The 26,632-nt window shown below is 39.1% G+C and overlaps 2 protein-coding genes across 5 annotated transcripts; both read right to left on the bottom strand.

The window, feature by feature from the left end:
- Positions 1–37: 37 nt before the first annotated feature.
- Positions 38–20,845, bottom strand: LOC134816613 (motile sperm domain-containing protein 1-like). Of its 4 annotated transcripts, none has more exons than XM_063825546.1 (5): positions 20,664–20,845; positions 20,166–20,374; positions 17,214–17,265; positions 16,842–17,064; positions 38–542 (listed from the first exon to the last, which is right to left on the bottom strand). In XM_063825546.1, the coding sequence occupies exons 1-4, from the start codon at positions 20,818–20,820 to the stop codon at positions 16,859–16,861; spliced, it is 624 nt and encodes a 207-aa protein (XP_063681616.1). In that variant the 5' UTR covers positions 20,821–20,845; the 3' UTR covers positions 38–542; positions 16,842–16,858. The 4 variants fall into 4 exon arrangements, with proteins under 4 accessions (XP_063681616.1, XP_063681615.1, XP_063681612.1 ...); XM_063825545.1 differs by having other exon boundaries at positions 16,842–17,076; positions 20,664–20,839; XM_063825542.1 differs by having other exon boundaries at positions 16,877–17,076; positions 20,664–20,839.
- On the bottom strand, positions 13,959–14,873 carry LOC134816795 (two pore potassium channel protein sup-9-like). The gene has a single exon (XM_063825789.1). It carries the CDS (start codon positions 14,871–14,873, stop codon positions 13,959–13,961), a length of 915 nt encoding a protein of 304 aa, XP_063681859.1.
- Positions 20,846–26,632: the final 5,787 nt, after the last annotated feature.

The following is a 26,632-nucleotide window of genomic DNA, read 5'->3' as shown; positions in this document are numbered from 1 at the left end:
TTCAATTTGTCCTCAGTACATAAATAATCACTATCAGTTAAACACAAATTTCTTCAAGATAAATAATAAGTACCATTCATGGAGGATTATTTCCAATTTCACAAATAAAATTTTATCAATCACTTTAGTGAATTCAGATAACAGTAGGGTCGGGTTTATCTCGATTATATTGTAAGCATTAAAATCTATATTGATATACCAATAAACAATCTTACAAATAGGATTATAGAACTGAGCAATACAATTCGGTAACACTAACAAGAGTTTTTGACTAATACCATAAACTGATCAATTCTGAAATGGCTCCCATTTTAAAGAAGGTTAAAACTTTGTTACCATTTCATTTTTATCAACTGCATAAATGGTCCGGGCTTAATCCACCGTCGGAGTCAAAACTAGTTAGCCCATAAAATTCCAGCCCAGTTCAACAGGTGATTACTATGTCAGTAATGATCAGATTCACCATTGCCATGAGTCACTTCTCTAAACTCCGCTCTGCTACTAGAGTATTTTAGCATATCTAGAGTTGCAAGTTCTTCAATCTGAAAAAAATAATAATTAAGTATTAATTACCAACTACGAGCTCGTAATAATAATTAAACAAAATAATAACATTTGATTTTTGTTTCCTGAAAACTCCACTAGTGGCGTGAGCACGCTTGTGAGCACGCTTGTGGCGTGAGCACACTTATCACCTTCACCAGCCGTTCACATTTTTGATCTGATATGTTTGGGGTGGTTCACATACATATTACGTAATCACTGAGCTTGAGGGGAGGGGTGGGTTTCTAAATGATTAGTTTGATTAAGCTACTATAATTTTGACACAATAGCTATGTTATATAATAATTGTTAACGACCTCTTTTTAGTCGCGAAAATTTCCCAAAATATCGAAAATTAAAAATTCGAAGATGAAATCAAACTCAAAGTGTACGAGGCACTTTAATGCCCTCAGAAATGTTTTTCCAAAATGAATACCCTAACGGCTAACATCTTGGAAAACCTTAGAATACACTCTCCAATTACTCGCCAAAATGGCTTCGGCTATTTAAATTTACAGTAATTGTAAACCAGCCTCAGCAGCAGACGTCGGAAAAACCGCTATGACTGACTGTAAACAAGAGTCGATCTAAAATCTCGTCTGAAAATATCTCTACAAAATCCTTTACAATAGCTCCGCACTCAGGTGATCAGATTGGCTGCACGATTAAATATCAGAGTAAAGGCTTCTGGAGAACCGGTCTTCGACAGCAACGAAGCTGCCACTGTTTTTAATTTTATGAAAATTTACTGTTTTTCTTTTCACTTTTGTGCCGGTATAGTTTTTGCCATTCTACTACTAGTACTACTACTATCATATGATTACAGCATTCTTAGAATTTTGATTTAGGCGGAAATGAGGTAAAATAAACGTTAGAATAATGGTGTAATTTAATCAAAGTTTTACTGCGTCGTTGCTTATAGTCTATGTAATATGTAATAAGCGCAATGAGTTGAAATGCTGGACCGAGGTGGTCAAATAAAGAATTGTTTTCAAAAAGCAGGTATTACTGATATCAGATATGATGTTTTAAGCATGGAATATTTAATTGCAACCCATTTGAGGAAGATGACCTGTGATATGATCATCAAATCTGGTCATATTTCGTATCTGTTGTTTTTACACAACTTTCATAATCATAAACACAGATCTACAGATATTTTTACATTTTTCCTGTTAACGACTCCCTTTCTTGCTCATTCATATTGTATGACAAATTAATTTACTAATTATCTGCTAAATTTTTAAAACGCCAAAAAAAAGATGATAAAAATTTGGATTTTTTGTTTTTGATGGTTTTGAATGCCTTCGAGCGCTCATTTTAATGTCCGTTCATAATTATGTCATAAATTTGTCATAATCAGAGACAAAAAATGCTGTGCCAACTTATGGCGCTTATTGCATGTGCGCGAGCAAGGCAGATTAGCAACGCACGTTTTCATGTTTTATGATTTGTCATTACTAGCTCACATTTACCGCTCCCACTAAATCGCTCGCCCAAATTTTAAGAACATTCTTGTGAAAAGACTCTGAAGGTATCGAAGTAATCTTGTTCAGTGTATTTTTGGAAGCTGATTCCGAACCAAACCCCATGACGTAGGGTAAAAATGCTTCCCTGGAGAGTTATGGGCAAAAAACTGGTTTGGTCACGTGACAGGCTAGTAAAACACGAATATTATATAAGGGGTCAGATCATGTTACCAATTAGTGACGTATAATTAGTGATGTGATCCATCAGTCGAATTTAATTGTAGAGTTCACATGTCAATCATAATGTAAATCATAGCTGTCATACTCCGCACTTTTGATTTAAATTGACAAGTCGATAGACATTTTTTCGTAGGATAATCATTATCTGTCTGTTAATCACAGTGCTGGCAAGCATGACCGACGACCGTCAACATTACACTCACCATACTATTTACCCTCTATACTATTATACCCCCTTTACTGTTTTCAGGCATTAAGACTCACCGAAGGGTTGTGGTTAGGGTTATGGATAGCTTTGTGGTTATGGCTAGGGTTAGGATTGGGATTTAATCCCAATCCTAACCCCAACCATAACCCCAAAGCTAAAGGGTGTTTCGGTACATCGTAATCCATACATGGAAGATTATGAATGGACTAGCCCGAATGACATCAACATGCAGTTCGAAGAAAGCTCCGCGTAATTTTTTTTTATTAAATACTTTTCAAATTTTACAGAGTACAGCAATAGATGAATATAAAATAGGATCGTTCAAAATATCGCCCCCATCTGTAAAATATGATGGGCACCCAAACACGGTAAACACATAGTGAACTATGTCCGCAGTAACTTGGACCCATTACATCGAATTAATCTAAATCCAAAAATTTATGAAAAACTATTTAATAACAAACAAATCCATTTAATAACAAACAAATCCATGGTGAATAACTGTGGATATAGAGTCAAAATTTGTATTTCAATACGTCAAATTCCAGATACATTAGATACAGGTCTGAAATGGTCATTAATGTGTGAAAAGGTGTGCGGGTGAAGTGTGATATGATGTTAAAAGTATAGGAAGGTAGATACAAAAATTAATAAAACAAAAATAATAATAATATGGGGAGCAAAGAGACTAGGCTAGACTGTTGTTTCACTATCCAATAAACATTTCCATAGATGCTTAGTGACCTCAGCTTTGAAAAGACTAGTAGACACAATCTGTCTTACCTGTAAAGGGAGTCCATTCCACAGTATATGGGTTCTGTAGAAAAATGATTTTGCCAGTGGGCTATTTGAGGTACATGTGGTGTGTGAATTCTGACTTAACTTAGGTAAAATTGATGACACAATAGACAGACTGTCGAGGTGGCAACGTCTTAGTCGAGAAGTGCCCTGATATAAAGAGAGATAGTGAGGCAGCGATACAGGAATTAAATTGTTAAGAACTTTGTGGAAAAAAATAAGATCATTCAAGTCAAACTTTTGAGCCAAAGGGAGAATGTCGACAAGCTTGCACTTTTTGACATATTGCTCAGGTGGATAACTGCGGCCCTCTTCAGACAGAATCCATTTAATAGCTCTCTTTTGGAGACTTTCTAATTTATCACTAAGTGATTTATTACAAGGGCGCCAGATTATGGAACAATTTTCGAATTGGCTACGAACCAGGGAGAGATAAAGCGCCCGGCGACGTTTCTGATCAATGACAATATGGCCATCTCTTCTGACCATACCAAGTTGTTGGCAGGCCTTAGTATAAATTCTGTCGCACTGACTATTCCAACTTAGCTTAGGAGTAACATCGACTCCAAGATCTTTTTCTAACTCTACATACACAAGAGGAGAGCCATCAAGATTATATGCGAATGGAGGAGATAAAGATGGTTTTCCTGAAACAATAAGCACTTTACATTTTGCTGGATGGAATCGCATTTTGTTTCTTTGTGCCCAGTCAGAGAGATAGTCTATATCCATTTGTAAATTAGTATTATCAGAAGATGAATGTATTTTACGCCAGATTTTTGTATCATCGGCATACAAAACAATATCAGTATTATCCGAAAGGCCAAGAGGAATATCATTGATAAACAATACAAAAAGTAAGGGACCAAGAATAGAGCCCTGGGGGACACCAGAATTAACTGAGAGGGTAGATGACATCTCATTACCAATAACCACTCTTTGGTAACGGCCTTGAAGGTAATTGGTAAGAAATTTGAGAAGTGTACCATCAATGTTATATAAGGTCTTTAGCTTATGAAGAAGGATATCATGATTTACAGAATCAAATGCCTTAGCAAAATCAAAATACACAACATGATTGATAATGTTTTCGTTAAGAGACAATGCCAGGCTATCACAAAAGTCAACCATATTGGTTGTGCATGACTTGTGCTCTAGAAAACCATGCTGCCTGGGATCAAGAAGGGTACTTGTCAAAGAAAGCAGTTTACGTTTAACAATGCGCTCAAAAACTTTCATGACTAAACAAGTAAGGGATATTGGTCAGTTGGTCTATAGTTTTCAACCTCACTTTTCTTACCTTTCTTAAATATTGGGACAACATTTGCAAGTTTCCATTCTTGTGGAGTGTAGCCGCTGTTGTAAGATCCACGAAAAATGCATGTTAGAGGGTAAGCTAAACCTACGGAACAATTTTTGAGAATTTTACCGTGTATGCCATCTGGTCCCTGGGCTTTATTTGAATTAATATTTGAAAGAAGCTTACGAACATCCCGATGATCGAAGTCAATATCAAAATCAACATCATTGACATAGGAGATGTCAGTGTCATAAAGTGAAGGATCCGAAAACTGGTTATAAAAGAAAGAATTGAAAAGTTCAGCTTGAGCTTTGGGTTTGAACCGAAGCTGTCCAGAATAACTAACACAATTAGGAATACGGCAGGAGTTAGATTTATACTTAACATGTGACCAAAACTTCTTAGTTATAAGCGCTGGATCATCACTATTGAAAAGTCACTATAAAAGGCCACTGTGCCTGCATTTAATAAAAGGCACAATTGTCAACCTCGACCCATTATGAAAACTCGTATTGAGTAAAAGCAGCCAAACTATGGAACCTGCCCCCAAGGAAGTTAACACAATCCAATTTTTGGAAACTTTCAAATCCTCCCCTGCTTAATCCTTGAAAAGCTTCCCGGATACCCCGCCTCCAAAAGGGTATACCGCCATCGCAAATAACTCTCTTCTGGAATGGACTGAGGACTCTACAAAAAGATCTAGGCCAGGAGTGATTGGATGACGTACTTGATACTGTTGTCCAGAAGCGATCCCTGCCGAACCTACCTAAAGTAACCTAAAGAAAGTATTTTTGGTTTTTTATAGAATTTCGTATAACAGTGCTATTGCCTATTTTATGTAAATTTCTTAGAAATCTCCAAATAACTATTTTTTATTCCAGTCATCTTTGACATTGAATAAGAATGTTTAAACTTATAATCAACCTACCGAACGCATTCTAACGACTTTAATGCCTGGAAAAACAGTAAAGGGGTATAATAGTGGGAGCTGAGGTATAGGGGCGACGGTCGTGCTTGTGATAAGGTTTTGTGATGTAATTTTGAAAAGTATGATATTATATAATATACTAGTGTAACCCGGCCTACGGCCGGGATTTCACTGCCGCAGTTAAAAAGGGTAGGAGTAATTACCCGCTGAGTCAAAACCCGGATTAGGCGAGCAATTCTATTCGGAGTGCCCTCACGTATCCAATAGTATGCTTAAAAGATAGTAATTCTTAATCAATAACCAATGGAAATTAACCCTTAACACCATGCACCACACCAGCCTATCATATTTGTGAACATGCATTACATTGTCGTATGAAAGTATGAACTCTCTCTACAGTCCAAACAGACCGTTTGAGCACTCCCTCCCCTAATAAGTTTATAGTATTATATGACCATGTAATATATACGCCATGTAATATATACGCCATGTAATATATACGCTAAATAATATTATGCAGAGAGTGAGAGAGAGCTAGCCCCGTAACTCTTGCCGTTCTTCTCAAGCCATTTTATGTAACATATTTTGTGGTACAAAACCATCAATTAAACCACTTACCACCGGCCGATTTTTATAAAATTTGCCTATTGGCTTCGTCAGAGTTTTGTCGGCACTATACCGAAAAAACCAGTCCCGTAACTATTACCGTTTTTTTGTATAACCGTTCGGAAATTACACACATACGATCAGACAGACAGACAGACACACACACACACACACACACACACATTCTGGTGTTATTAAGGTGATACGTTACGCTTACGCGCGCGCGCAGCAAAATAAACCAGCGCGAGCTTGAATCCAAAATTATTTGATGCGTTTTACATTAAATAGCAAAATTTTTGCATTTTTGCCAAACCTGGCATTGATTTCTAATTAAGGTCGCGTGATTGCAAAACAGGAATAGAATTGTATCGAAACAACGTCATTTTAAGAAAAGATTTAACTTAATATAAATTCGTCATTTCAAGTTACAGTGCAAACTTAGCTGACTAGTAAATTTGTATTAATCCCAAGAATACATTGCAACCATGCGACTCATAAACAATATTCCAATCCGGATTTTACATTAGCTGACTAGCACAGGAAACAAAATCACTTAACATTGAGATGTAACGGGGTTGCAAAGAATCAACACTAATGATTATCTTCTGGACTTTGTGATATACAATTGTTGCAGTTGTTTCTCTTGTCTTTCTTCCCTTGCTCTGCAAGCCCTGTTTCTTGTATAAACATTGTGTTTAGTATTTGTATATTCTTGTATATTCATGTGGTAATTTGTGTTTCAGATTTCAGTATTAGTAATAGGTGTTTGCTGAATTACTGTACTATACACTCTGTGGCCAGCTCTTGTGTGTCCCATCTATTGCCCTGCAAGCCCTGTTTCTTGTTTATACTACATATTATAATTATACATAATGAACATTTATTGTAGTGTAGGATTGTTTAAATCTCTATTTGCTAAGTCATATAATATACACTTTGTGATTGTTTCTCTGTTTTTCTTCCCCTGCGTTGCAAGCCCTGTCTCTTGTAAAAACAACCACTTTTGTAGATACACACAGTCTCTACGCCTTTAACCTCTGGTCCCTAGGGTCAGCTGACTCCGGGCCAGAGGAAAATTACCGATTGCCAAGCCAAGGTTTGATGCCTAGGCAGTGGAGACCTCTTATTGAGACCCGATGTAATAACTAGAAATTTATACATCGCTTTATAGCAACAACAAAAAACTCAAAATCCAAAGATCCAGTTCAAGCCATCCAAAGCGACTCATGAACATGTACAGATGTACATAAGAACTTAGAATTTTATATAGTATGGGTTTTATGATAAAGTTATTATATGATACTTATTATATATGAATACTTTTTCAAAGAGATGAGTTTTTAGTCTCTTTTTAAACAAGACAATATCGGTCAATGCTCTCAATTGATAAGGAAACTGATTCCAAACGGAGGATCCGCAGCCAAAAGTCAGTGTGCAAAAGTTGGGTCTTATACCTCCACTGTGTTTTATATTTGAGAGTTGTTGCTTTGCAGTGGCAATGCATACTGTACCATACTGTTCGAAGATTCCGTCGCCAAAATTTGAAAATTCGAATATTATAGACCACGCCCATTCAATACCAAAACACCTACATTGTTCTTTCTGAACATGCTGAACGCCTAATTTTTTCAGAGACGGTAGATTATAAAAATTTGCATCTGATCTAAAAAAATGAGGCAGAACGGATTTCAAATGACGAAGTTATCAAGCATTTTGTGTATCTCGTTAAAAACAATTGACTGGGTACCCTTAACAATTCCCATAATGTTTAACGGGGTGACCTAATCACGTGATTAGGTAAATCGATCAAACTCGTTATGCTTCGTATCTCGGTCATCTGAGAAGAAACACAATTCAACAAAATTTAGCTCGACCCAACTATCCAAACTATTAAATAAATGTGAAAATGAATCTTCATTTGAAAAAAATGAACACGAATATTTTTCGATTTGACAAATTCCTTGAACCAGCGGTAGTAGTAAGTCATACCAGAAAGAATTATTTCAACTGGGCACTCAATGACTGAGCTATTAAGGCCAACGTTTGCACACTGAATTTTGACCCCCACCCCCCTGTATATTCGAACGAATTTAGCTAAGTATTGTGATCGTGTAAGACCTGGAACAAGCTGTATAGAATTAACACACACAGACACACATACAGACACACAGACACACAGACACACAGACAGACACACCACACACACACTCACACACAAACACACACAACCTTACATATGACATGCCGTGCAATTTACACGTAGTGGTGTTGCACAATGTCAACAAGCTCTACAGTGCAGTGCTTTCATAATATGTATAGAGTGATTATATTATGCAGGCAATACTTGAGGTGTAGACTGTAGGGAATGCATTAAATTATGGTTGAATCATGAGGTTATTTATAGCCGACTAGAAGCTCATTGAACGATTTACTCAGAATGACCATATTATCATTGTTTATTGTCCATTTTATCTTAGGCTTGTCGACCACTATTTCTTTACGTATACCAGTGATTTTAGTGCCCAGTGAAGTCGGGGAATGTTAGATTCAGAGACGTTTGTAAGTTTACAGCAGATAAAAAGCTTGAGATGGAAAAACAACGACTGAAATGTAAGTGATTTCTGTACTCAAATTAGTGGTCCCAAAATAAAAAATTCTATCCAATTATTTCGATTTTTCTCAAAATTTTATTTACATTTTTAGAATTTCTCCGATCGTTTCACCAACAAATGGAAGGCTATTAGTTGAATAAGAGTGGATAGCATATCAGTGGAAACTCAGCTCAAGTTTTTTAAACAAGCTTTCACCTTACAGCAGTGTGTCATAATTACACCTTACATGTAGTGTGTCATAATTACACCTTACAGCAGTGTGTCATAATTACACCTTACAGTATTGTGTCATAATTACACCTTACAAGCAGTGTGTCATTATTACACCTTACATGCAGTGTGTCATAATGACACCTTACAGCAGTGTGTCATAATTACACCTTACATGCAGTGTGTCATAATTACACCTTACAGCAGTGTGTCATAATTACACCTTACATGCAGTGTGCCATAATTACACCTTATACCTTGCTGGTGCTTTTTGATTTGACTTTGATATTGCTCATTGCCATTATTGTCGCCTGGCTATCGCAGTTTATGATAATTTTTCTACTTTTGGTTCCAGATTCCCGTAGTTTTTTTGCCGTTGTTCCTACGGCAAATGTCTCGGCCTGGAAGACGGTTGAGTTGGTTCCTAGGTGGTAGGACTCCTCGCGTGGAGGGGTGTCGTTATCGACAATGTACACTCCTGCTCCAGCTTGTTCATTCATTTTGGAGCCGTCTGTGTAGCATTGTATGGTGTTGGCGTCATTCTCAATTTCCTCGTACTCTGAGAGTCGTGGAATTTCTGTGGTAAAACCAATGTCAACATTCAGTGATGAAGTCTGTTGGTCTTGTCCTTCAGAATCGAGTTTGATAGCCTTTAGTAACTGTTCGTTGAGTTTTGTATGGGTGATTAGGTTGCCCTTCTTATTAACCATCGGCTCATATATCCAGTGGTTGTTGGATTTGAGTCTAAGAGCTCCTTTCGCTGCTTCCCTTCTATCACCAGGTCGATGGGGACGATTTCTGTGATGATGTCTAGAACTGTTCCAGGAGTTGATGGTAACCCTCCTGTTATGAGAATATTCCCTAGCCGCTGAACGCTGCTTAGGATTGTTAGGTTATGTTTTTTGGATACACCATTGAGCCAGATTGTCGCAGATTGTCAGGGAAGGTCTGACTACAGCCGTATATATCCATTTCATGGTCATGGGGGTGAACCCCCATGTTGGTCCAATGGCTCTCCTGCATTGCATGAGTATGCCTTTGGCTTTTTTACATTGATTTTTGATGTGTTCATTCTACGTGAGTTTGCTATCGAGTGTTACTCCTAGAAACTTAGTTGAGTTACGCATACTTATTTCGGTTCCGTTCACTGTTAGAGGTTCAGAGAATTCCCATTTCCTCCTCCAGGTGAACATTACTGTATGTGTTTTAAGAGTACTTAGCTTCAGCCCGTTATCGGTGCACCAGTTCATGATGGCTTCAAGACTTTTCTGCGTCATCCCTCTGAGATGATCGGCATCGAAGCCCTGGTTTCCACATTTTGCCGGTCCCTCCAACGTGGCTAGTAAAGCAAGATCGTCCGCGAACCCTTGCAGGTCACATGGTATCCTGTCTCTGGTGTACGACAGGAGACTGTCAACTACCAGGTTCCATAAGAATGGAGACAGGATCCCACCTTGTGGACATCCTTTTCTTATAACAATGGATTTCCTGCATCCGTTTAATTCCACGTTCGTGGTTCTATTGCGGAGTAGGGACATAATCCATTTGTTGACTGAAGACGACTCACATTTCCGGTTCAGGGCCTTCTCTATAGATTTGAATGCTACATTGTCGAAACCTTAGTCACCACGATCTATATGTATGGTCCAAGCAACAATTACCTACATAGTTGTTGTTAGGGGCTCGAGCCCTAGTGCTTGACGTTTGTGTCATAAGTGTTGGAGTTTTGTCTGATGGCTGCGATTTTCCAGGCACCTCGCCACGGTAGACTGGTTGTGACACTATACCTAGTAGGCATGACATCAGACCATATAAAAAGATAAAAGTAAAAATAAAAAACAGTGCTGCTGCTCGTCTGCACTAGGCTATCCATTATCGGTATGAAATCTTTTATCTAGATAAACAGATAAAGATTTAGGTTTTATCTAGATAAAACCGATAAAACCGATAATTTTTCTGCTGAAGGCCAAAGCCAAAATGTTTTCCAAATTTCGCAAAAACTAATTGTCGACTTTTATTACTGTTTACCAGTAATCTTGCTAAAGTACCATTTCCTTTCTTTTGAAAATATTAGAGCATCAGTTTTCTTCTCCGGGGAGCAGAAGTGCACCAGTTTTCTTCAAAACAGTAGACCAACGGTTTTCTTCTCCTAAGAACAGTAACGCAATAGTTCTCTTCAAAACAGTAGACCACTGGTTTCCTTCTCCTGCGAACAGTAACGCACTAGTTCTCTTCAAAACAGTAGACCACTGGTTTCCTTCTCCTGAGAACAGTAACGCACTAGTTCTCTTCAAAACAGTAGACCACCGGTTTTCTTCTCCTGAGAACAGTAACGCAATAGTTCTCTTCAAAACAGTAGACCAAGGGTTTCCTTCTCCTGAGAACAGTAGTGCACCAAATACCAATTCTCCTCGAAACAGTAAAGCATTTAAAGTGATTCAGTGAACCGTTTTCTTATCCTGTCGATAACTTGGAGCAACAGATTCCTTCTCCTGAAGACAATGTTTCACGCCCAGAACACTTACGGAATTCAATTGAGTGCCCTGCCGGTATTTTTGACTCTTGTTAACAGTAACATGCTCGTTCCTGTCTCCAGAATGGTTGTAAGGTAAAACGCCAGCACCCTCAAGAGAACAATGTCAATAACCTTCTCTGGATTTCTACAGTTCATACAGTTCTACAGTTCCATAGGTATACAAATGTAAATAAACCTCTTAAGCTCACATCTAAGTAAACTACCTCTTCTATCATACTAGAAGACGTTTGGGACTGTTTCTTGGATTACTTGGGAAGGCAAAAACACTAATATTTCTTTACAATTTTACGGTATTGTGGCAGTATTTTCGGTAATATCTAGTGAATTTTTATACCGATAAAAATATGTTTTATCTAGATAAACAGATAACTTTTTTTAACGAATTATCGGAGATAATTATCGGTTACGATTATCGGAGTGGATAGCCTAGTCTGCACTAACCATCCGAGAACAAAACTATTTAAACCGTGAGTGACCACAAGACCGCATCACCCAGCCACGAGACCGCATCACCCAGCCACGAGACCGCATCACCCAGCCACGAGACCGCATCACCCAGCCAAGACATCGCATCACCCAGCCACGAGACCGCATCACCCAGCCACGAAACCGCATCACCCAGCCACGAGACCGCATCACCAAGCCAAGAGACCGCATCACCCAGCCACAAAACTGCATCACCTAGCCACGAGACCGCATCACCCAGCCACAAAACCGCATCACTTAGCCACGAGACCGCATCACCAGCCACGAGACCGCATCACCAGCCACGAGACCGCATCACCCAGCCAAGAGACCGCATCACCCAGCCACAAAACCGCATCACCCAGCCACGAGACCGCATCACCCAGCCACGAGACCGCATCACCAAGCCAAGAGACCGCATCACCCAGCCACAAAACCGCATCACTAGCCACGAGACCGCATCACCCAGCCACAAAACCGCATCACCTAGCCACAAGACCGCATCACCCAGCCACGAGACCGCATCACCCAGCCAAGAGACCGCATCACCCAGCCAAGAGACCGCATCACCCAGCCACAAAACCGCATAACCCAGCCACGAGACCGCATCACCCAGCCACAGGACCGCATCACCCAGCCACAAGACCGCATAACCCAGCCACGAGACCGCATCACCCAGCCACGAGACCGCATCACCCAGCATAATTGCATCCCCTAACTGCCAGAGCAGCCGACCCCCTAGTGGATACACTAGCGGGCAGTTAACGGCTTCATGATGTTACCACTCCCAGGTGATCCGTGCTCACGGACTCGGACCAGATGCAAGGGTGGCAATAAAAACATACTTTTTAATCTATTTATTCGTACTTCGCTGCTACCTATAACGTATCTCTTGTCCGATGTTCTATTTAAACAGTATATGAAATGAACCACACCAGACTGATATTATCTCAATGTATTGTGATGGATAGTTATTAGTTATAGCACTACTATAGTTGGCACATACGGAAATCTGACGCTTAACACACACAACTCACATGATATACAGTTTACTGTGCTTTACGTTCTAAAATAAAACTTGGCAGGAATCCAATTTACCTTACAACCTGTTGATTGGTAAAAGGAATATCAGGGACACTCAGCACTACTTTTCTCACTTACAAGGTATCCTCGTGACTTGTTTATGATAAGTAATATCATGTATCACTGCGCCGTGTATAGCATATTCAGAAATGTACCCTGACAAAGCTACTAGGGCTTACTCAATACTCATTACTAAGTCACGAGATAGATAAATGGTGAGCGTGTAACTTTTAATCTCTTAGTTATTCAAAATCATCAGCATAAAAAGTAGTTCATCACTTCATGAACATAAAATGAGTTAATAAAAAAGCTAGTTATTAAAACTAAAACCTAGTTCTTATAAACTTATTAAAACCCTAAATCAACCCATTAAATACAATATCACATTTTTTCCCGATCCATGACTCTAAGTGCCGAAGGCACAAAAGAGTCAAGGACAAGGGTTAGCGATCGAGGTTTTTTTTGTATATGGTAGCTTGCGACCGTGCGAGCGTGCGTGCGTACGTGCCCTCCCCAGTCTAGTTATCGCCCACGTGTCTGCCTGCGCAAAGTTATTTTGCGCGATCATCTGAATTAAACAATTGTTGGCGCGCGGTGCTGAAATGTTCAAGTACATAGTTAATTTCACCATGTATGCATCCCGCTAGGGACAAATTGATAGCATTGTATTATTATTTTGAGTTAGTATTACTATTTTGCACAAATCCGTGTCAGGTTGCATAAACAATAAACATATGGTTACATAGAAATATACACGATTTTCAAATCCAATATAGAATTATATCAACTGGGCGGCGCTCGGCCTGTCACTCCGCCATATCTGCATGCTTATAAACCGCAAAGACTGGGGTCCCCAGGTGGTATGGAATATGATAAAATACTTCATCCCGGATCGGGAAATTGAGCGGCCATCCACAAAAGAAAAGCGGCCGCATTTCTTGTTAAAAGTTTGAACAACTCTTAATTATTGGATTTACTATTACTGCTACTGTCGGTGTTTCTGTCAGTGTCGGTGTGACTTTCTCTTTCACTCTCACTTTCCCTAATGGTTGGCATCACCTCAACAACTGACCCAGCAGCTAATTCCCTGCCAACTCCCAAGATGGGGTTTAACCCAGAATTGTTGATTCTCGACTGTATCTGAGTCTGATGGATGATGTTAACAATATGAGACACCCTCTTGCTCACCCTTCTAACATTGGTCTGTTTTAAAAGTTCAAACAAGGTAGAGAACAGTGCTAGGATCAAGACAATGTTGATCATGAAGAGGAACTGTAGCATGTGCTCCAGGACGGTGATGGACTCCCCATCATTAAAATCGTCCAGAATAACCATGTCACCGAAGCCGATAGTTGTGGCAGCTATAAAGGTGCTATACCAGGACAAAAACCAACTCCAGTTGCCGTGACTCCTTGTCAAAGTAAAGATAGAGGTGACAGTCCACAGGGCGCAGATGAGCAGCAGAGTGAAAGTAACTTTAGCGACGCTCCTCGCGCGACGTGTGATTCCTTGCTTATATCTCACATACCACCACAGCAACCTGTATATCAACATGCTGAACAGGAGTCTCAGGCTCGCCAGGCACAGGATGTTCAGGACGATTCCCAGTGTTCCGTATCCTATGACAGTGAGCTTACCCAGAGGTGTGATAGGTGCTAACTCTCCAAACCCTATGGTCGTGATGATACTGTACGCGAGGTGGAGGGAGTGACGGTACGACCACGGGTTGCCCCGCAATTGTTTACATGTTATTTCCTGTACTCGGATCAGCTTCTCTACGTTTACACGGGAAAGTTTCCGTGATAACAAGAACTGGCGATATTCTTGGTAAAGCACTTGCTTGTGTCGCACGCTTGCCGGGCCTTCAAGAGCCATGAAAACACACACGCAGGGCAGAATAAAAAGAAAGTTCATAAGAAGGAATATAAACAATCGTGCTGCTATCTTCATGTTACGCCCTCTTTCTGAGTGAGCCCGTTCGTATTTCTGCGAGAAAGTACGGAGTCTCCGACTTGGTTTCCATGTGTAGATATCCTGAAAGTAGCTGGTACTTGAGTCCCCGTCGTCACGTAACGGGAGTCCTGTCCTGATGTTAGATGAATCAGATGGGTTGGTGGTTCTCTTTTTCTTTTCCATTTAACACTGGTAGTGGCTGATGTTGGTTATTGGGTTAACTTTAGAAAATATACATGTTTCAACTTTTTTTATGGCGAATAGGCCCGAGTCAGTACTCAGTATCATGTCAATCATAATGGAAAATAGCTATGAAAAAAGTTATTTCAACTAAACTAAACTGCTAATGTTTTTACAAAAATGGCACAAACTCTGCATGTATTAAATCAAAGACGGGTTAGTCTTATCACCAGCCGAGTTGTATCAGACCGGATTTGAACCCTGATTCGGCTTGATATTTTTGTGAAACTTGATTTCGAGAGACCGAACATTTGAGATGGTCACCAATCCCGTGCGACCACTTGTGCCTGTGTGGTAGCCATGTGAGTCGAGAAAACGCTTACGATTGTAAAAACTTCTGGAAAATAAAGCGTACGACGATTTGTGTAAGATGGGTCTGGGTTTCACTGGGGAGCAATTTTGTAAAACGGTCGGGTGGATTGGCGAGATTAATGTGAGGAAATCGCTCCTTCTATTCGCTCCTTCTAATCGATCTTTCTATTCGCTCCTTCTATTCGCTCCTTCTATTCTGTTCTAGGAATGCTAATCTAGCTAAGAAGTCGTCATTTAATTCTCAAGTCGACTCATACATATATATTTCATGGTTAAGTTGTATCTCCCAGTTCCCCCATACTCCAGTTGGTAAATTTAACAACCACAGTAAAACTCTGATTTACTGCGGAGTTTGGGGAAAGGTAACACCCGCAGTAAATCGGGGTTATGTTTTCTCATGCTATTATATAATGTTAAGATCTATTTAGGGAAAGGTAACAGCCGCGGTAAATCGGGGCGCAGTTAATCGAGGTTTTACTTTATATTATTATAAACATTATGTACACAGTTGAACGATTTATCACTTACAAAAATGGCATGAAAGTGCGGGATCCACATAATAGGTCGGCGGCCCCAAAAAAGCCAAAAACCAAAAAAAAAGTTTCAACCAGAAAATTGAGAAGTGAAATTTGTGATCCAGTTAACAGTACCACAAATACTGCGCGACTACATCTAGAGATAAAGCAACAGAAGGGTTGTATAAAGTGACAGTCAGCATATGATTGGTATCTCGCGACAAAGATAAGACCTGGCTAAGCTTTCAGGGAGTTACTAAGCTCTAGTTTCAGGGAGTTACCGTACACTTGATAGGATTCCTACCAATATTCACACTATTGACCAAGTCACCAATAGTGATACCTCTGGTTAATGAATTGTTAAGCTAAAAACAGTGTCATATCTTCCAAAGTGAGGTCGCAGGTATCTGAGGCCTTAATATAAAAATAGCACTAGGAATTTAGTGAAACTAGAAGTGGGTGCTGTACTAACAACAATTTAGGAATATAAACCTTAGATTTAATGGACGATTTTTGTTACACCGAAATTCAGTGATGATCTCGCAAACGTAGTCATTAACAAGTTACTTTATAATCAGCGACTGTAAAACGAGGAATGTTCACATAGAAATTCGCGAAAATTTGTGCCGTGAAAACGATCAATCGCGCTTGTGAGTCACTGAGTTATGACTCATTTCTCCGTCGAATAACGTTAATGGCCGTGAAGCTGATCGCTATTATTAGTACAAGCAAAAATATGGCTTTACATACAGTCTTAAGTTCAAACATACAACAAGGGTATCGGGAGGGGGTTCATATACAACCGACAAGATCTTAAACGTACCGGATAGTGTAACGCACTTAGAAGTGTAGAATTACCATGGTAACGAGTCCCAGGACGTACGCCACCACCAGTTTCTGGTGGATTGTAAGATGAAGATAAGGTGGGAGAGTGGAACTATCCACCTGCCAGGTAGGAAGTAGCAGTGCCATCCCACATACTGCTGCCACAAGCAGAACTAGTGGGTCCATACGGTGCTGTCCTCTATCTGTATTGGACTCAGTGACTGCAAAGGTTTCTGTAAAAACATAGTACTATATTTATTTAATCTGGAGAGTTGAAAAATGTTGTTAACTTGCTTTTGAGACTTCTGATATAATCTAATGCTTATATGTTTAGCCGAGACTAAATACCCACTAATGAGGAAAAAGTTACCTTGGTGTTCAGGAGGAGGGAGCTGCTGCATAGGAGCTTCTTGAACTGTCACCTGAAATAGTGCTTATCTTAATGTTTCAACACGAGACAGGAGCGCAAGTACAGCCACCAAGGATTATAGTTTAATTAATGTTTTAACACGAGACAGGAGCGCAAGTACTTAGTACAGCCACCAAGGATTATAGTTTAATTAATGTTTCAACACGATACAGGAGCGCAAGTACAGCCACCAAGGATTATAGTTTAATTAATGTTTCAACACGAGACAGGAGCGCAAGTACAGCCACCAAAGATTATAGTTTAATTAATGTTTCAACACGAGACAGGAGCGCAAGTACAGCCACCAAGGATTATAGTTTAATTAATGTTTCAACACGAGACAGGAGCGCAAGTACAGCCACCAAGGATTATAGTTTAATTAATGTTTCAACACGAGACAGGAGCGCAAGTACAGCCACCAAGGATTATAGTTTAATTAATGTTTCAACACGAGACAGGAGCGCAAGTACAGCCACCAAGCTAAGGATTATAGTTTAATTAATGTTTCAACACGAGACAGGAGCGCAAGTACAGCCACCAAAGATTATAGTTTAATTAATGTTTCAACACGAGACAGGAGCGCAAGTACAGCCACCAAAGATTATAGTTTAATTAACGTTTCAACACGAGACAGTAGCGCAAGTACAGCCACCAAGGATTATAGTTTAATTAACGTTTCAACACGAGACAGGAGCGCAAGTACAGCCACCAAAGATTATAGTTTAATTAATGTTTCAACACGAGACAGGAGCGCAAGTACAGCCACCAAAGCACCAAGGATTATAGTTTAATTAATGTTTCAACACGAGACAGGAGCAAGTACAGCCACCAAGGATTATAGTTTAATTAATGTTTCAACACGAGACAGTAGCGCAAGTACAGCCACCAAAGATTATAGTTTAATTAATGTTTCAACACGAGACAGGAGCGCAAGTACAGCCACCAAGGATTATAGTTTAATTAATGTTTCAACACGAGACAGGAGCGCAAGTACAGCCACCAAAGATTATAGTTTAATTAATGTTTCAACACGAGACAGGAGCGCAAGTACAGCCACCAAGGATTATAGTTTAATTAATGTTTCAACACGAGACAGGAGCGCAAGTACAGCCACCAAGGATTATAGTTTAATTAATGTTTCAACACGAGACAGGAGCGCAAGTACAGCCACCAAGGATTATAGTTTAATTAATGTTTCAACACGAGACAGGAGCGCAAGTACAGCCACCAAGCTAAGGATTATAGTTTAATTAATGTTTCAACACAAGACAGGAGCGCAAGTACAGCCACCAAAGATTATAGTTTAATTAATGTTTCAACACGAGACAGGAGCGCAAGTACAGCCACCAAAGATTATAGTTTAATTAACGTTTCAACACGAGACAGTAGCGCAAGTACAGCCACCAAGGATTATAGTTTAATTAACGTTTCAACACGAGACAGGAGCGCAAGTACAGCCACCAAAGATTATAGTTTAATTAATGTTTCAACACGAGACAGGAGCGCAAGTACAGCCACCAAAGCACCAAGGATTATAGTTTAATTAATGTTTCAACACGAGACAGGAGCAAGTACAGCCACCAAGGATTATAGTTTAATTAATGTTTCAACACGAGACAGTAGCGCAAGTACAGCCACCAAGGATTATAGTTTAATTAATGTTTCAACACGAGACAGGAGCGCAAGTACAGCCACCAAGGATTATAGTTTAATTAATGTTTCAACACGAGACTTACTGCTGCTTTTGTTCCCCTCACGTGTAAAACCTACTATTAAGTTAGTAATAATTGTGGAGTTAAGTGCTACAATCGTCACAGATATTAAAGTAGTGCCATCATGATAATCTCTTCAATAAACATAAAGATAGCGCCAACATTCTTAGCTGCGACAAATAGCTTCGACAAATCGCAGAAGATACTTTAAAGTAAAAAGGAAATTTACCACAACCTGCGTCCATCCTATCTTAGAAGATCAAGATGTTACGATTTATGAGACTCAGCCTATTTGGGGTGTGTCACCCCCCCCCCCCTCTATTTTTAGGATACTGAGCTTGTACATTCGTCAATGTACAAGCTCATCAATAATAATTCAAGGAAGTTCACGCTTTTTATTAGCCCTCTGTTTAGGTGTGTGTACTTTGTGCACTGTCTGTTTTCTAACCCTCCATTTTGCCGAAGTCGCTACATGTATACATGTGAAGGGAGCTACATGATCACGTGGTCCCACTAATACCACATGTAAAGATACTCAATTAACCATCAGCTGCTCCGAAAAAGTTGAGATACCTTCTCAAAGTAGATGATGATAGATATCAGGGAGGTAACAGTATCCGCACCATACAAGGACACATTTGTTGTTACCCCGCAGTCTGGTAAAAGTGTCTCAAAACCCAGTAGAAGCTGTAGAAATGACAAAGATAGCGGTTCAGCCCCCTACCTGACCTGGGGGTTCAGCACTAGAGGAATAGAGAAACTCCTGCCTTATAGCTTTCTTGAAGATTCCTCAGATTTGGGCATGATCCACACCATTATGGGACTACTAAATGTTGAAACAATAAGTCCGATTATTCAAAGTCGATTGATAAATCCTTTTGACCGACATTCGCTGAAGATGCAACCACACAACTTGAAACCTATTTTGAAACCTCACTTAGTTGTCGAGAGTACTAACTTGCAGCCGATTGTAAAACTGCGTAGAAATCCACGCCAATCTATTAGTACTCTATCACCTTCACAACAATCTTTAGAGAAAATTTCAGAAAAAGAAAATATATGGGACAAACCGAGATCGGTGAAAAAGGTCAAGCTTTGGAATCTGTTGAGCATAGGTGAGTAGTGTAGTAGTAGTGGTGTAATAGCATAGGTGAGTAAAACTGAACGGGATAAAATCGTGAAATAATCAGCAGAAAGTTACCTTTGGTTTTCTTGGAAGCACGTGGCTGATAACTTGTTTGTGTCCCCTGATAGCCGAACTGCCATTATCAAAGAGCTGAATTTGAAATTTATCAAGAGTGGACTCATCAAGGGGTTCTTTGTGTCGGATAACTACATCAATACGGCAGTGAGATTTTATCAGTCCTTCACTCTCTATAACATGGTATTTTCTGGGTGCAGTGCACAAAACTGGGGGAGAGTAACATCATTATTCATTGGTTCGGGATTCCCCAGACCTACCTTTGTACCTTAAAGTGTAAGAATAGTCACCTACCTTTGTACCTTAAAGTGTAAGAATAGTCACCTACCTTTGTACCTTAAAGTGTAAGAATAGTCACCTACCTTTGTACTTTAGAGTGTAAGAATAGTCACCTACCTTTGTACCTTAAAGTGTAAGAATCGTCACCTACCTTTGTACTTTAGAGTGTAAGAATCGTCACCTACCTTTGTACTTTAGAGTGTAAGAATAGTTACCTACCTTTGTACTTTAGAGTGTAAGAATAGGGATTGTAAATGGTGACGACTTGTTTGTGGGAGGAGATGTCATCTGTGTAATACTTCAATTCGGTGGGCGATATAAAAACTGGCAAGGTGCCATCATCGTCGCTCCCTTGTGAAGTTTGCCGTGGTCTCATTCATACTAAGTGTACTGCACTAAAACAAACAACATATTAATTTAATACCATAAACCCAACGATAGAATGTGACAGCTTTGATATAATTAGCAGCAAATACAAGTTCAGCTGGTTTGCCAATATACAGGGTGGCTCATAGGTCAGTGAATCACTGATTGCCCGATTGAGATAATTCTTTTTGACTTGCTATCATTACTCATACGAGGAATCCATCAAATAAAATAATGAATGCTTTTTTTGATATTTCCAATAAATGGATCGAGCCAAATTGTAATGCAATCGTGTTTGCGGGTATATAGATCAATAATTTAATTTAGAAAGGGCATTGCCTCCAGAAATCGAATTTTATAACTTTGTCGACAGAATCTTCAAATATGAAAAATGGCTATGTTAAAAGCCCAAACGCAAACGTTTGTACACTGACTTATGGGCCACCCTGCATGTATGTATGAATTATATCACCATTCTTGGTATATCACCAAGAAAACGTTTTACAGCTAGTAGGTAATCATTATTATCTATACTATAATAATTCGAAAGTTCCTTTTTGTATATTGCATTCAAAGTTCATAGTATTAGCTTCCTCCCTGTGACCACGGGTTTTTCTAGTATATTATATAATAATGATGTACAAGCTCTAAGATGTTTTTTTGTGTTAAATGGTCATTTTTAGAATCTTTCATCGGACTGTCCATGTCCATACATCCACTCTATCTAAACAGCTATATGTAATTGTCATTTCCCCCTACCATTGCCGACTAGGGAATAAGTAATTGTGTTTGGGTATATGAGATGGCAAAACGTTGCAGCGGTTAGGACAGACAGCTACAGAGGGAGGCGCCAAAAAACTGTAAGGGGCAAAAAAGAAAATTTTTGAACTGGCGCCTAAAGATTTAACAGTGGGAGGCCAAATGGTAACGTTACACCACTAGACTGCAAACGTACAAACTTCAGTTTTTTTGCCCATAACATGCCAGGGGAGCATTTTATGTCATGTAAGGTGATTTGGAATCAGCATCATGAACATAAATACATCCGTGTGAGTTGGTTTCAACTGAGTTATAAAACTCTTGAACACACTTTATTTTCAGATTGTAAGGTGAATATTAGTAACACGCTTTCTTTTCAGACTGTAAGGTGAATGGATATACTTACAAGAATATTGAAAAGCAGCTTTTATTTGTTCGACATGCAGAGGGATATCATAACAGTTTGTTTGATGAAAAAAAGGTTCACGAGGCAGTTAACATTCGAGACCCTGAACTGACTCCCTTGGGAAAACGACAAGTAGCCGACCTTCGTCAAGAAGTATTTAAATACAGTGTGGCTCAGAAGTAACTACCCACACGATCCTTCAATAACTCACGTAGTTAACGTCGCAATTGCAAAACAACTTCAGCGATTCCCTGAAATTATCCTAAAATTTTGTCGAATACAGTTGGTGTGCACGCCACTCCCTCTTTTTAAAGCTAGGAGCTACAAATTTTCTTGATACTTTTGTTATCAATAATTGTGATCAATAATTGTGATCAATAATTGTGATTAATAATTGTGATCAATAATTGTGATCAATAATTGTGATCAATAATTGTGATCAATAATTGTGATCAATAATTGTGATCAATAATTGTGATCAATAATTGTGATCAATAATTGTGATCAATAATAATTGTGATCAATAATAATTGTGATCAATAATAATTGTGATCAATAATTTAATTGCAATCTATAATTGTAATTTTGTGCCAAAGTTTCAAGGACTTCTGATGTTTGAAATTAGGATGAGATTGGCTGCAGACTGCATCCTTTCACTTTCAGCTGAAAGCACCGGAATTGCTAACGTTTGTGATTTCACCTTGAATGATCAGAACGTCGTCTCTTTAACAAATTAACACGCTTGGTACAGCCTAATGAGACTCATTGTCGGGACTAGCTCATGATGAGATCCCTGGTTGAGAGAACATGTTCCTGTCAGATATTTAAATGGTCATAACTAAGCCAAATTTCCAACATTCGACTTGAAATTTTGGCACAAGCGTTCTTATTTTTTATGTTGAAAATAATGGGAGAGAGGGAGTGGCGTGCCACACCCACTGTGATCGACAAAATTTTACGAAAATATTATATATTAGGGAATTTAAGTCTAACCTATATCTGTAATCTGACACGAATAATGTGAGTTATTGTATGGTTGACTGTGGGCAGTCACTACTGAACCACCTTGTATCTATTTGAAAACTATCGACTAAGATCAAGCCTCCAGTTCGACATAATGTAATTTCAAAATAATGTCACGAAATTTCAAGGATAATTTTAAATTAGACTCCTAACTAATTAGAATACCATTACCAGCAAAAATATTTGGTCAGCTTATCAATTTCAAATGTTTAAAGGTGGATGCTCTGATAAAATCGGGAGTAAAGATAGAGAAAGTGGTTGTATCACCCATGACCCGAACATTGCAAACAGCATGGGGAACGTTCAATGGCTTTAACATCCCCTTTCAGGTAATTATGATTTATGAGTTAGAAAATTATCACTAATTCAACCTGCCGATTTCTAATGATTAACATAGTCTACTTGAGCTTTCAGCATAGGATGAATTTAATATCACCTTCCAGGCTAACCACCTCGTCACAGAATATTCTGATGCGCCTTGTAATTATGGTACAAACAGATCGCAGTTAGAGACTGTGTGGTCACAGGTTTGTAATTTTTTAAAAAACTGAACAATTGAATACTACAAGATGCTAATCACTTTTGATATTATACGAAGCCTTGACAGGAAGCAATGTACTAACATAACCATGTATTTTGGTGCTCTGATTTCTGAGCCACCCAGGTAGCTTTCAAACCACTTAATGACAAAGCCATGCCATCCACGACGTAATACTTACGTTTTGTCTATAGAATCTTATAGCTTACTGTGTCAAAGGCTTTTTTATGTCTAAAAAATAGGATTGCAGGATTCTTGCAGATTCTTTAGACATAAATATTTTGTTAAATTATTAAGCTTTCGCTGGCCATTAATGTTGGTCATGTCAATTGTCAGAGACATTTTTATCAATAATATCCCAGGTGAATTTTGCGCAAGTGCCAGAAGTATGGTGGGATGAAGATGAAAACGATGTTACAATAACATTGAGGGCAAAACGATTTAGGGAATGGCTTTTCAGACAACCTGAAAAGTGTTTAGCTGTAGTCAGTCACGCTGGATTTCTTCATGAACTCTTGCAGGAACAATTCAGAAATTGTGAATTAAAGCGCATAAACTGGATTCACAGAAGTCGGCGGCAAGCTAAAGGAGTGTAGCTGTTGGATTTTATACTGCACAGATTGCATCAAATTATGAATGAATTATAGATTGAGCAAATATAACTAACTTACTAATTGACCACATATCAGCTCCATTTTATCATGGCATCCTGAGATTTTTTCCAAGGAAATCATCAGTGTACCGTCATCAGTCAATTTATAGCAGCTAACATAATATATTTTGACTTCTACAGTGGTGTTTTGTGTCATGTCTGCTACATATATATGAAGAGGAGAGGTGAGAGCACAGCCCCTGAGCTGAAGTAGTCCATACATTTACAAATTCTTCTGTCTCATTTATAGTTTTTCACTTTACGACACATCGTCTGCGTCCGGTTAAGCAGGAAACATAAGAAAATTTCCTTGGATACCAAAAGCTAATAATTAGGGCTTAGGACACAATATTGGAAGATGAATAATACCGAATGCCTTTTCTAAATCGAGGAAAAGTATTATACACACCAGTTTCTGTAGGGACTACGGGTGGAAGATGAATAATTGATATTCCAACAGCATCTTGTTCCCTGCACTGTGCTGATTCCGGGAAGCATTTTGTTTACGCTCTCATCATTCTGTAGGATGAGATATCGTTCATTTAAAATTGGGTAATTATAGGCCTGTCAAGGATTTCAGCCTAATTAAGAGCTGATCAATTGCAGCTAGTTGTGCCATATAAGGGATAACTGAGGTCACGTGACATTCAGTCCTATCACGTGACCGCTAATCCTATCACGTGACCTTGATTCGTAAAGCCTCGGGCACGTGATCACATTCGTAACGTGTCGTATGCCGACTAGGAGATTTTGTGACGTCACCAGAGCTGAAGCTACTTGATCAGGCCTTATATGGAATAATATCGTGTATCGGGTGTAATTGGACCCAATTAGAGCAGCTGAGCGCTCAATTATAGCAGCATCTGGTACCACCTTCTGAAACCCAGCAGACAGCTGGCCCAGAGAATCGAAATTAGAAGGATTTTTTATTGATGGAAATCGAAGCGGAAACCTTGTAACCCTATGTTTTCGATGACGCCGAACAAGATTAAACAGGTTATAATTGTCCTACTCTCGTGTAAATTGCTCTAAAACGTGATTGAAATTGTAATGATGCTATCAATTGTAATACAGTTTTTACATTAAGCTGAGCGGCGTAACGGCTGGCATTCCTGGGCCGCACTCATCCCAGATTGTCATTCCGCCGCAGCTTCAATTTATCTGGATATTACAGCCTGGGGTCCCCAGGTAACGACTGGAACCGCTATATCTGCCTAATCTCAGCTATTGTAAATAACGAAGCCTGTGATCCGCACATCAGGTATTGACCACATTGAACGGGCTTGAATCGAACAAGCCGTGTTATTAATATTAAAGATATTAATACCAAAAATCGTATTACTAGATTACCTTCTTGTCATTTGTGCGAAGTGCGTACTCTTTATACTGCAGTTTGAAGTGCATTACAGAGTTAATGTTATGTGTATTATACAGTTACAGTTATGTAACTGTTGCACACAGTAAAACTTACTGCGATCGCGCTGATAAGAAGTGAACTGATAAGAGTCGAGTAAAATTGCAACGTAACTAAAATCAATGTAACACCGCTATATGAATAGTGATCATTTCTCAAATAGTTTTCTCAATATTGCAATGAAGTTGTCCGATTTTATTGATGGAACGTGTGACAGCCTTCCATGTCACAGTCCTCCGTCAAACAAGGACATCCTTCGTTTTCTTTTGAGCCACAAGGAAAACCATGCGACTCATGTCGATTTAATGCTGGCCGAGGTTTCAAGTTTGATATTAAGTCATTACAGTACCATCGAAATGTACAGGCAAACGGACTTCTTTCAGCCTTGCAATATTGTCAAGTGAGTGCTAGTGTTTTTTAGGTATTTACCCTACAGCACAGGTTGTTCACGATACATCAGTCCGGTTTCAAACATATATTTTCTGCTGGGGGAAAATAAGAGAAATATAGCCGATCGATCTTTCATAAATTAATCTACAGATGTTTGAAACCAAACCAATGACCAATGTTTCATGAACAATCTGTAGTTGTACTGTATGCATATTTATATTAGGCACTTAGTTTCTCTTATATTAATGTAATTTAGAAACTTTCTACATTTAATTGAGCAAAGACTGCACTTCATGCTGGCCAGAGCAATATTTCACACGAGACTGCAGTATATTGCCGATCCAGCCACGTCGACGATGATCCCGTCAGTGATCTCATGATATCCATCTAGCAATGACAGCCCTTTTAGTTCTGGCAACAAGGTAAGAAAAATTGTTTTCATTTTATTTTGAAATGACAATATTAATGTAATTATAATTCAGGAAGATCAAGGGCCTCTACGACAAATTGAAAAAGCGTAAGAACATGCGGAAAAGGGAAACGATTGAAAATTTTGACTCCTTCTTGGACAAGGAGTTCCTTCTTGGTAGAGATCGTGCTGCAGACGATCACCATGTACCTGATTCCCATGTTCCTGATC

Source organism: Bolinopsis microptera, chromosome 6 (assembly GCF_026151205.1).
Source record: "Bolinopsis microptera isolate Bmic1 chromosome 6, MBARI_Bmic_1.0, whole genome shotgun sequence".
Lineage (NCBI taxonomy): Eukaryota > Metazoa > Ctenophora > Tentaculata > Lobata > Bolinopsidae > Bolinopsis > Bolinopsis microptera.
Note: the sequence above shows the minus strand (reverse complement) of the source record. Positions and strands in the feature narration are given on the sequence as shown.

Coding starts and splice junctions, on each gene's coding strand:
- LOC134816795 (XM_063825789.1), bottom strand. CDS start 14,873: ATGGCTCTTGAAGGCCCGGCAAGCGTGCGACACAAGCAAGTGCTTTAC.
- LOC134816613 (XM_063825542.1), bottom strand. CDS start 20,820: ATGAGACCACGGCAAACTTCACAAGGGAGCGACGATGATGGCACCTTG. Junction 17,077..17,213: donor CCCTCCTCCTGAACACCAAG/GTAACTTTTTCC, acceptor ATGTTTTTACAG/AAACCTTTGCAGTCACTGAG. Junction 543..16,876: donor TCCTGGGACTCGTTACCATG/GTAATTCTACAC, acceptor TATTTTTTTCAG/ATTGAAGAACTTGCAACTCT.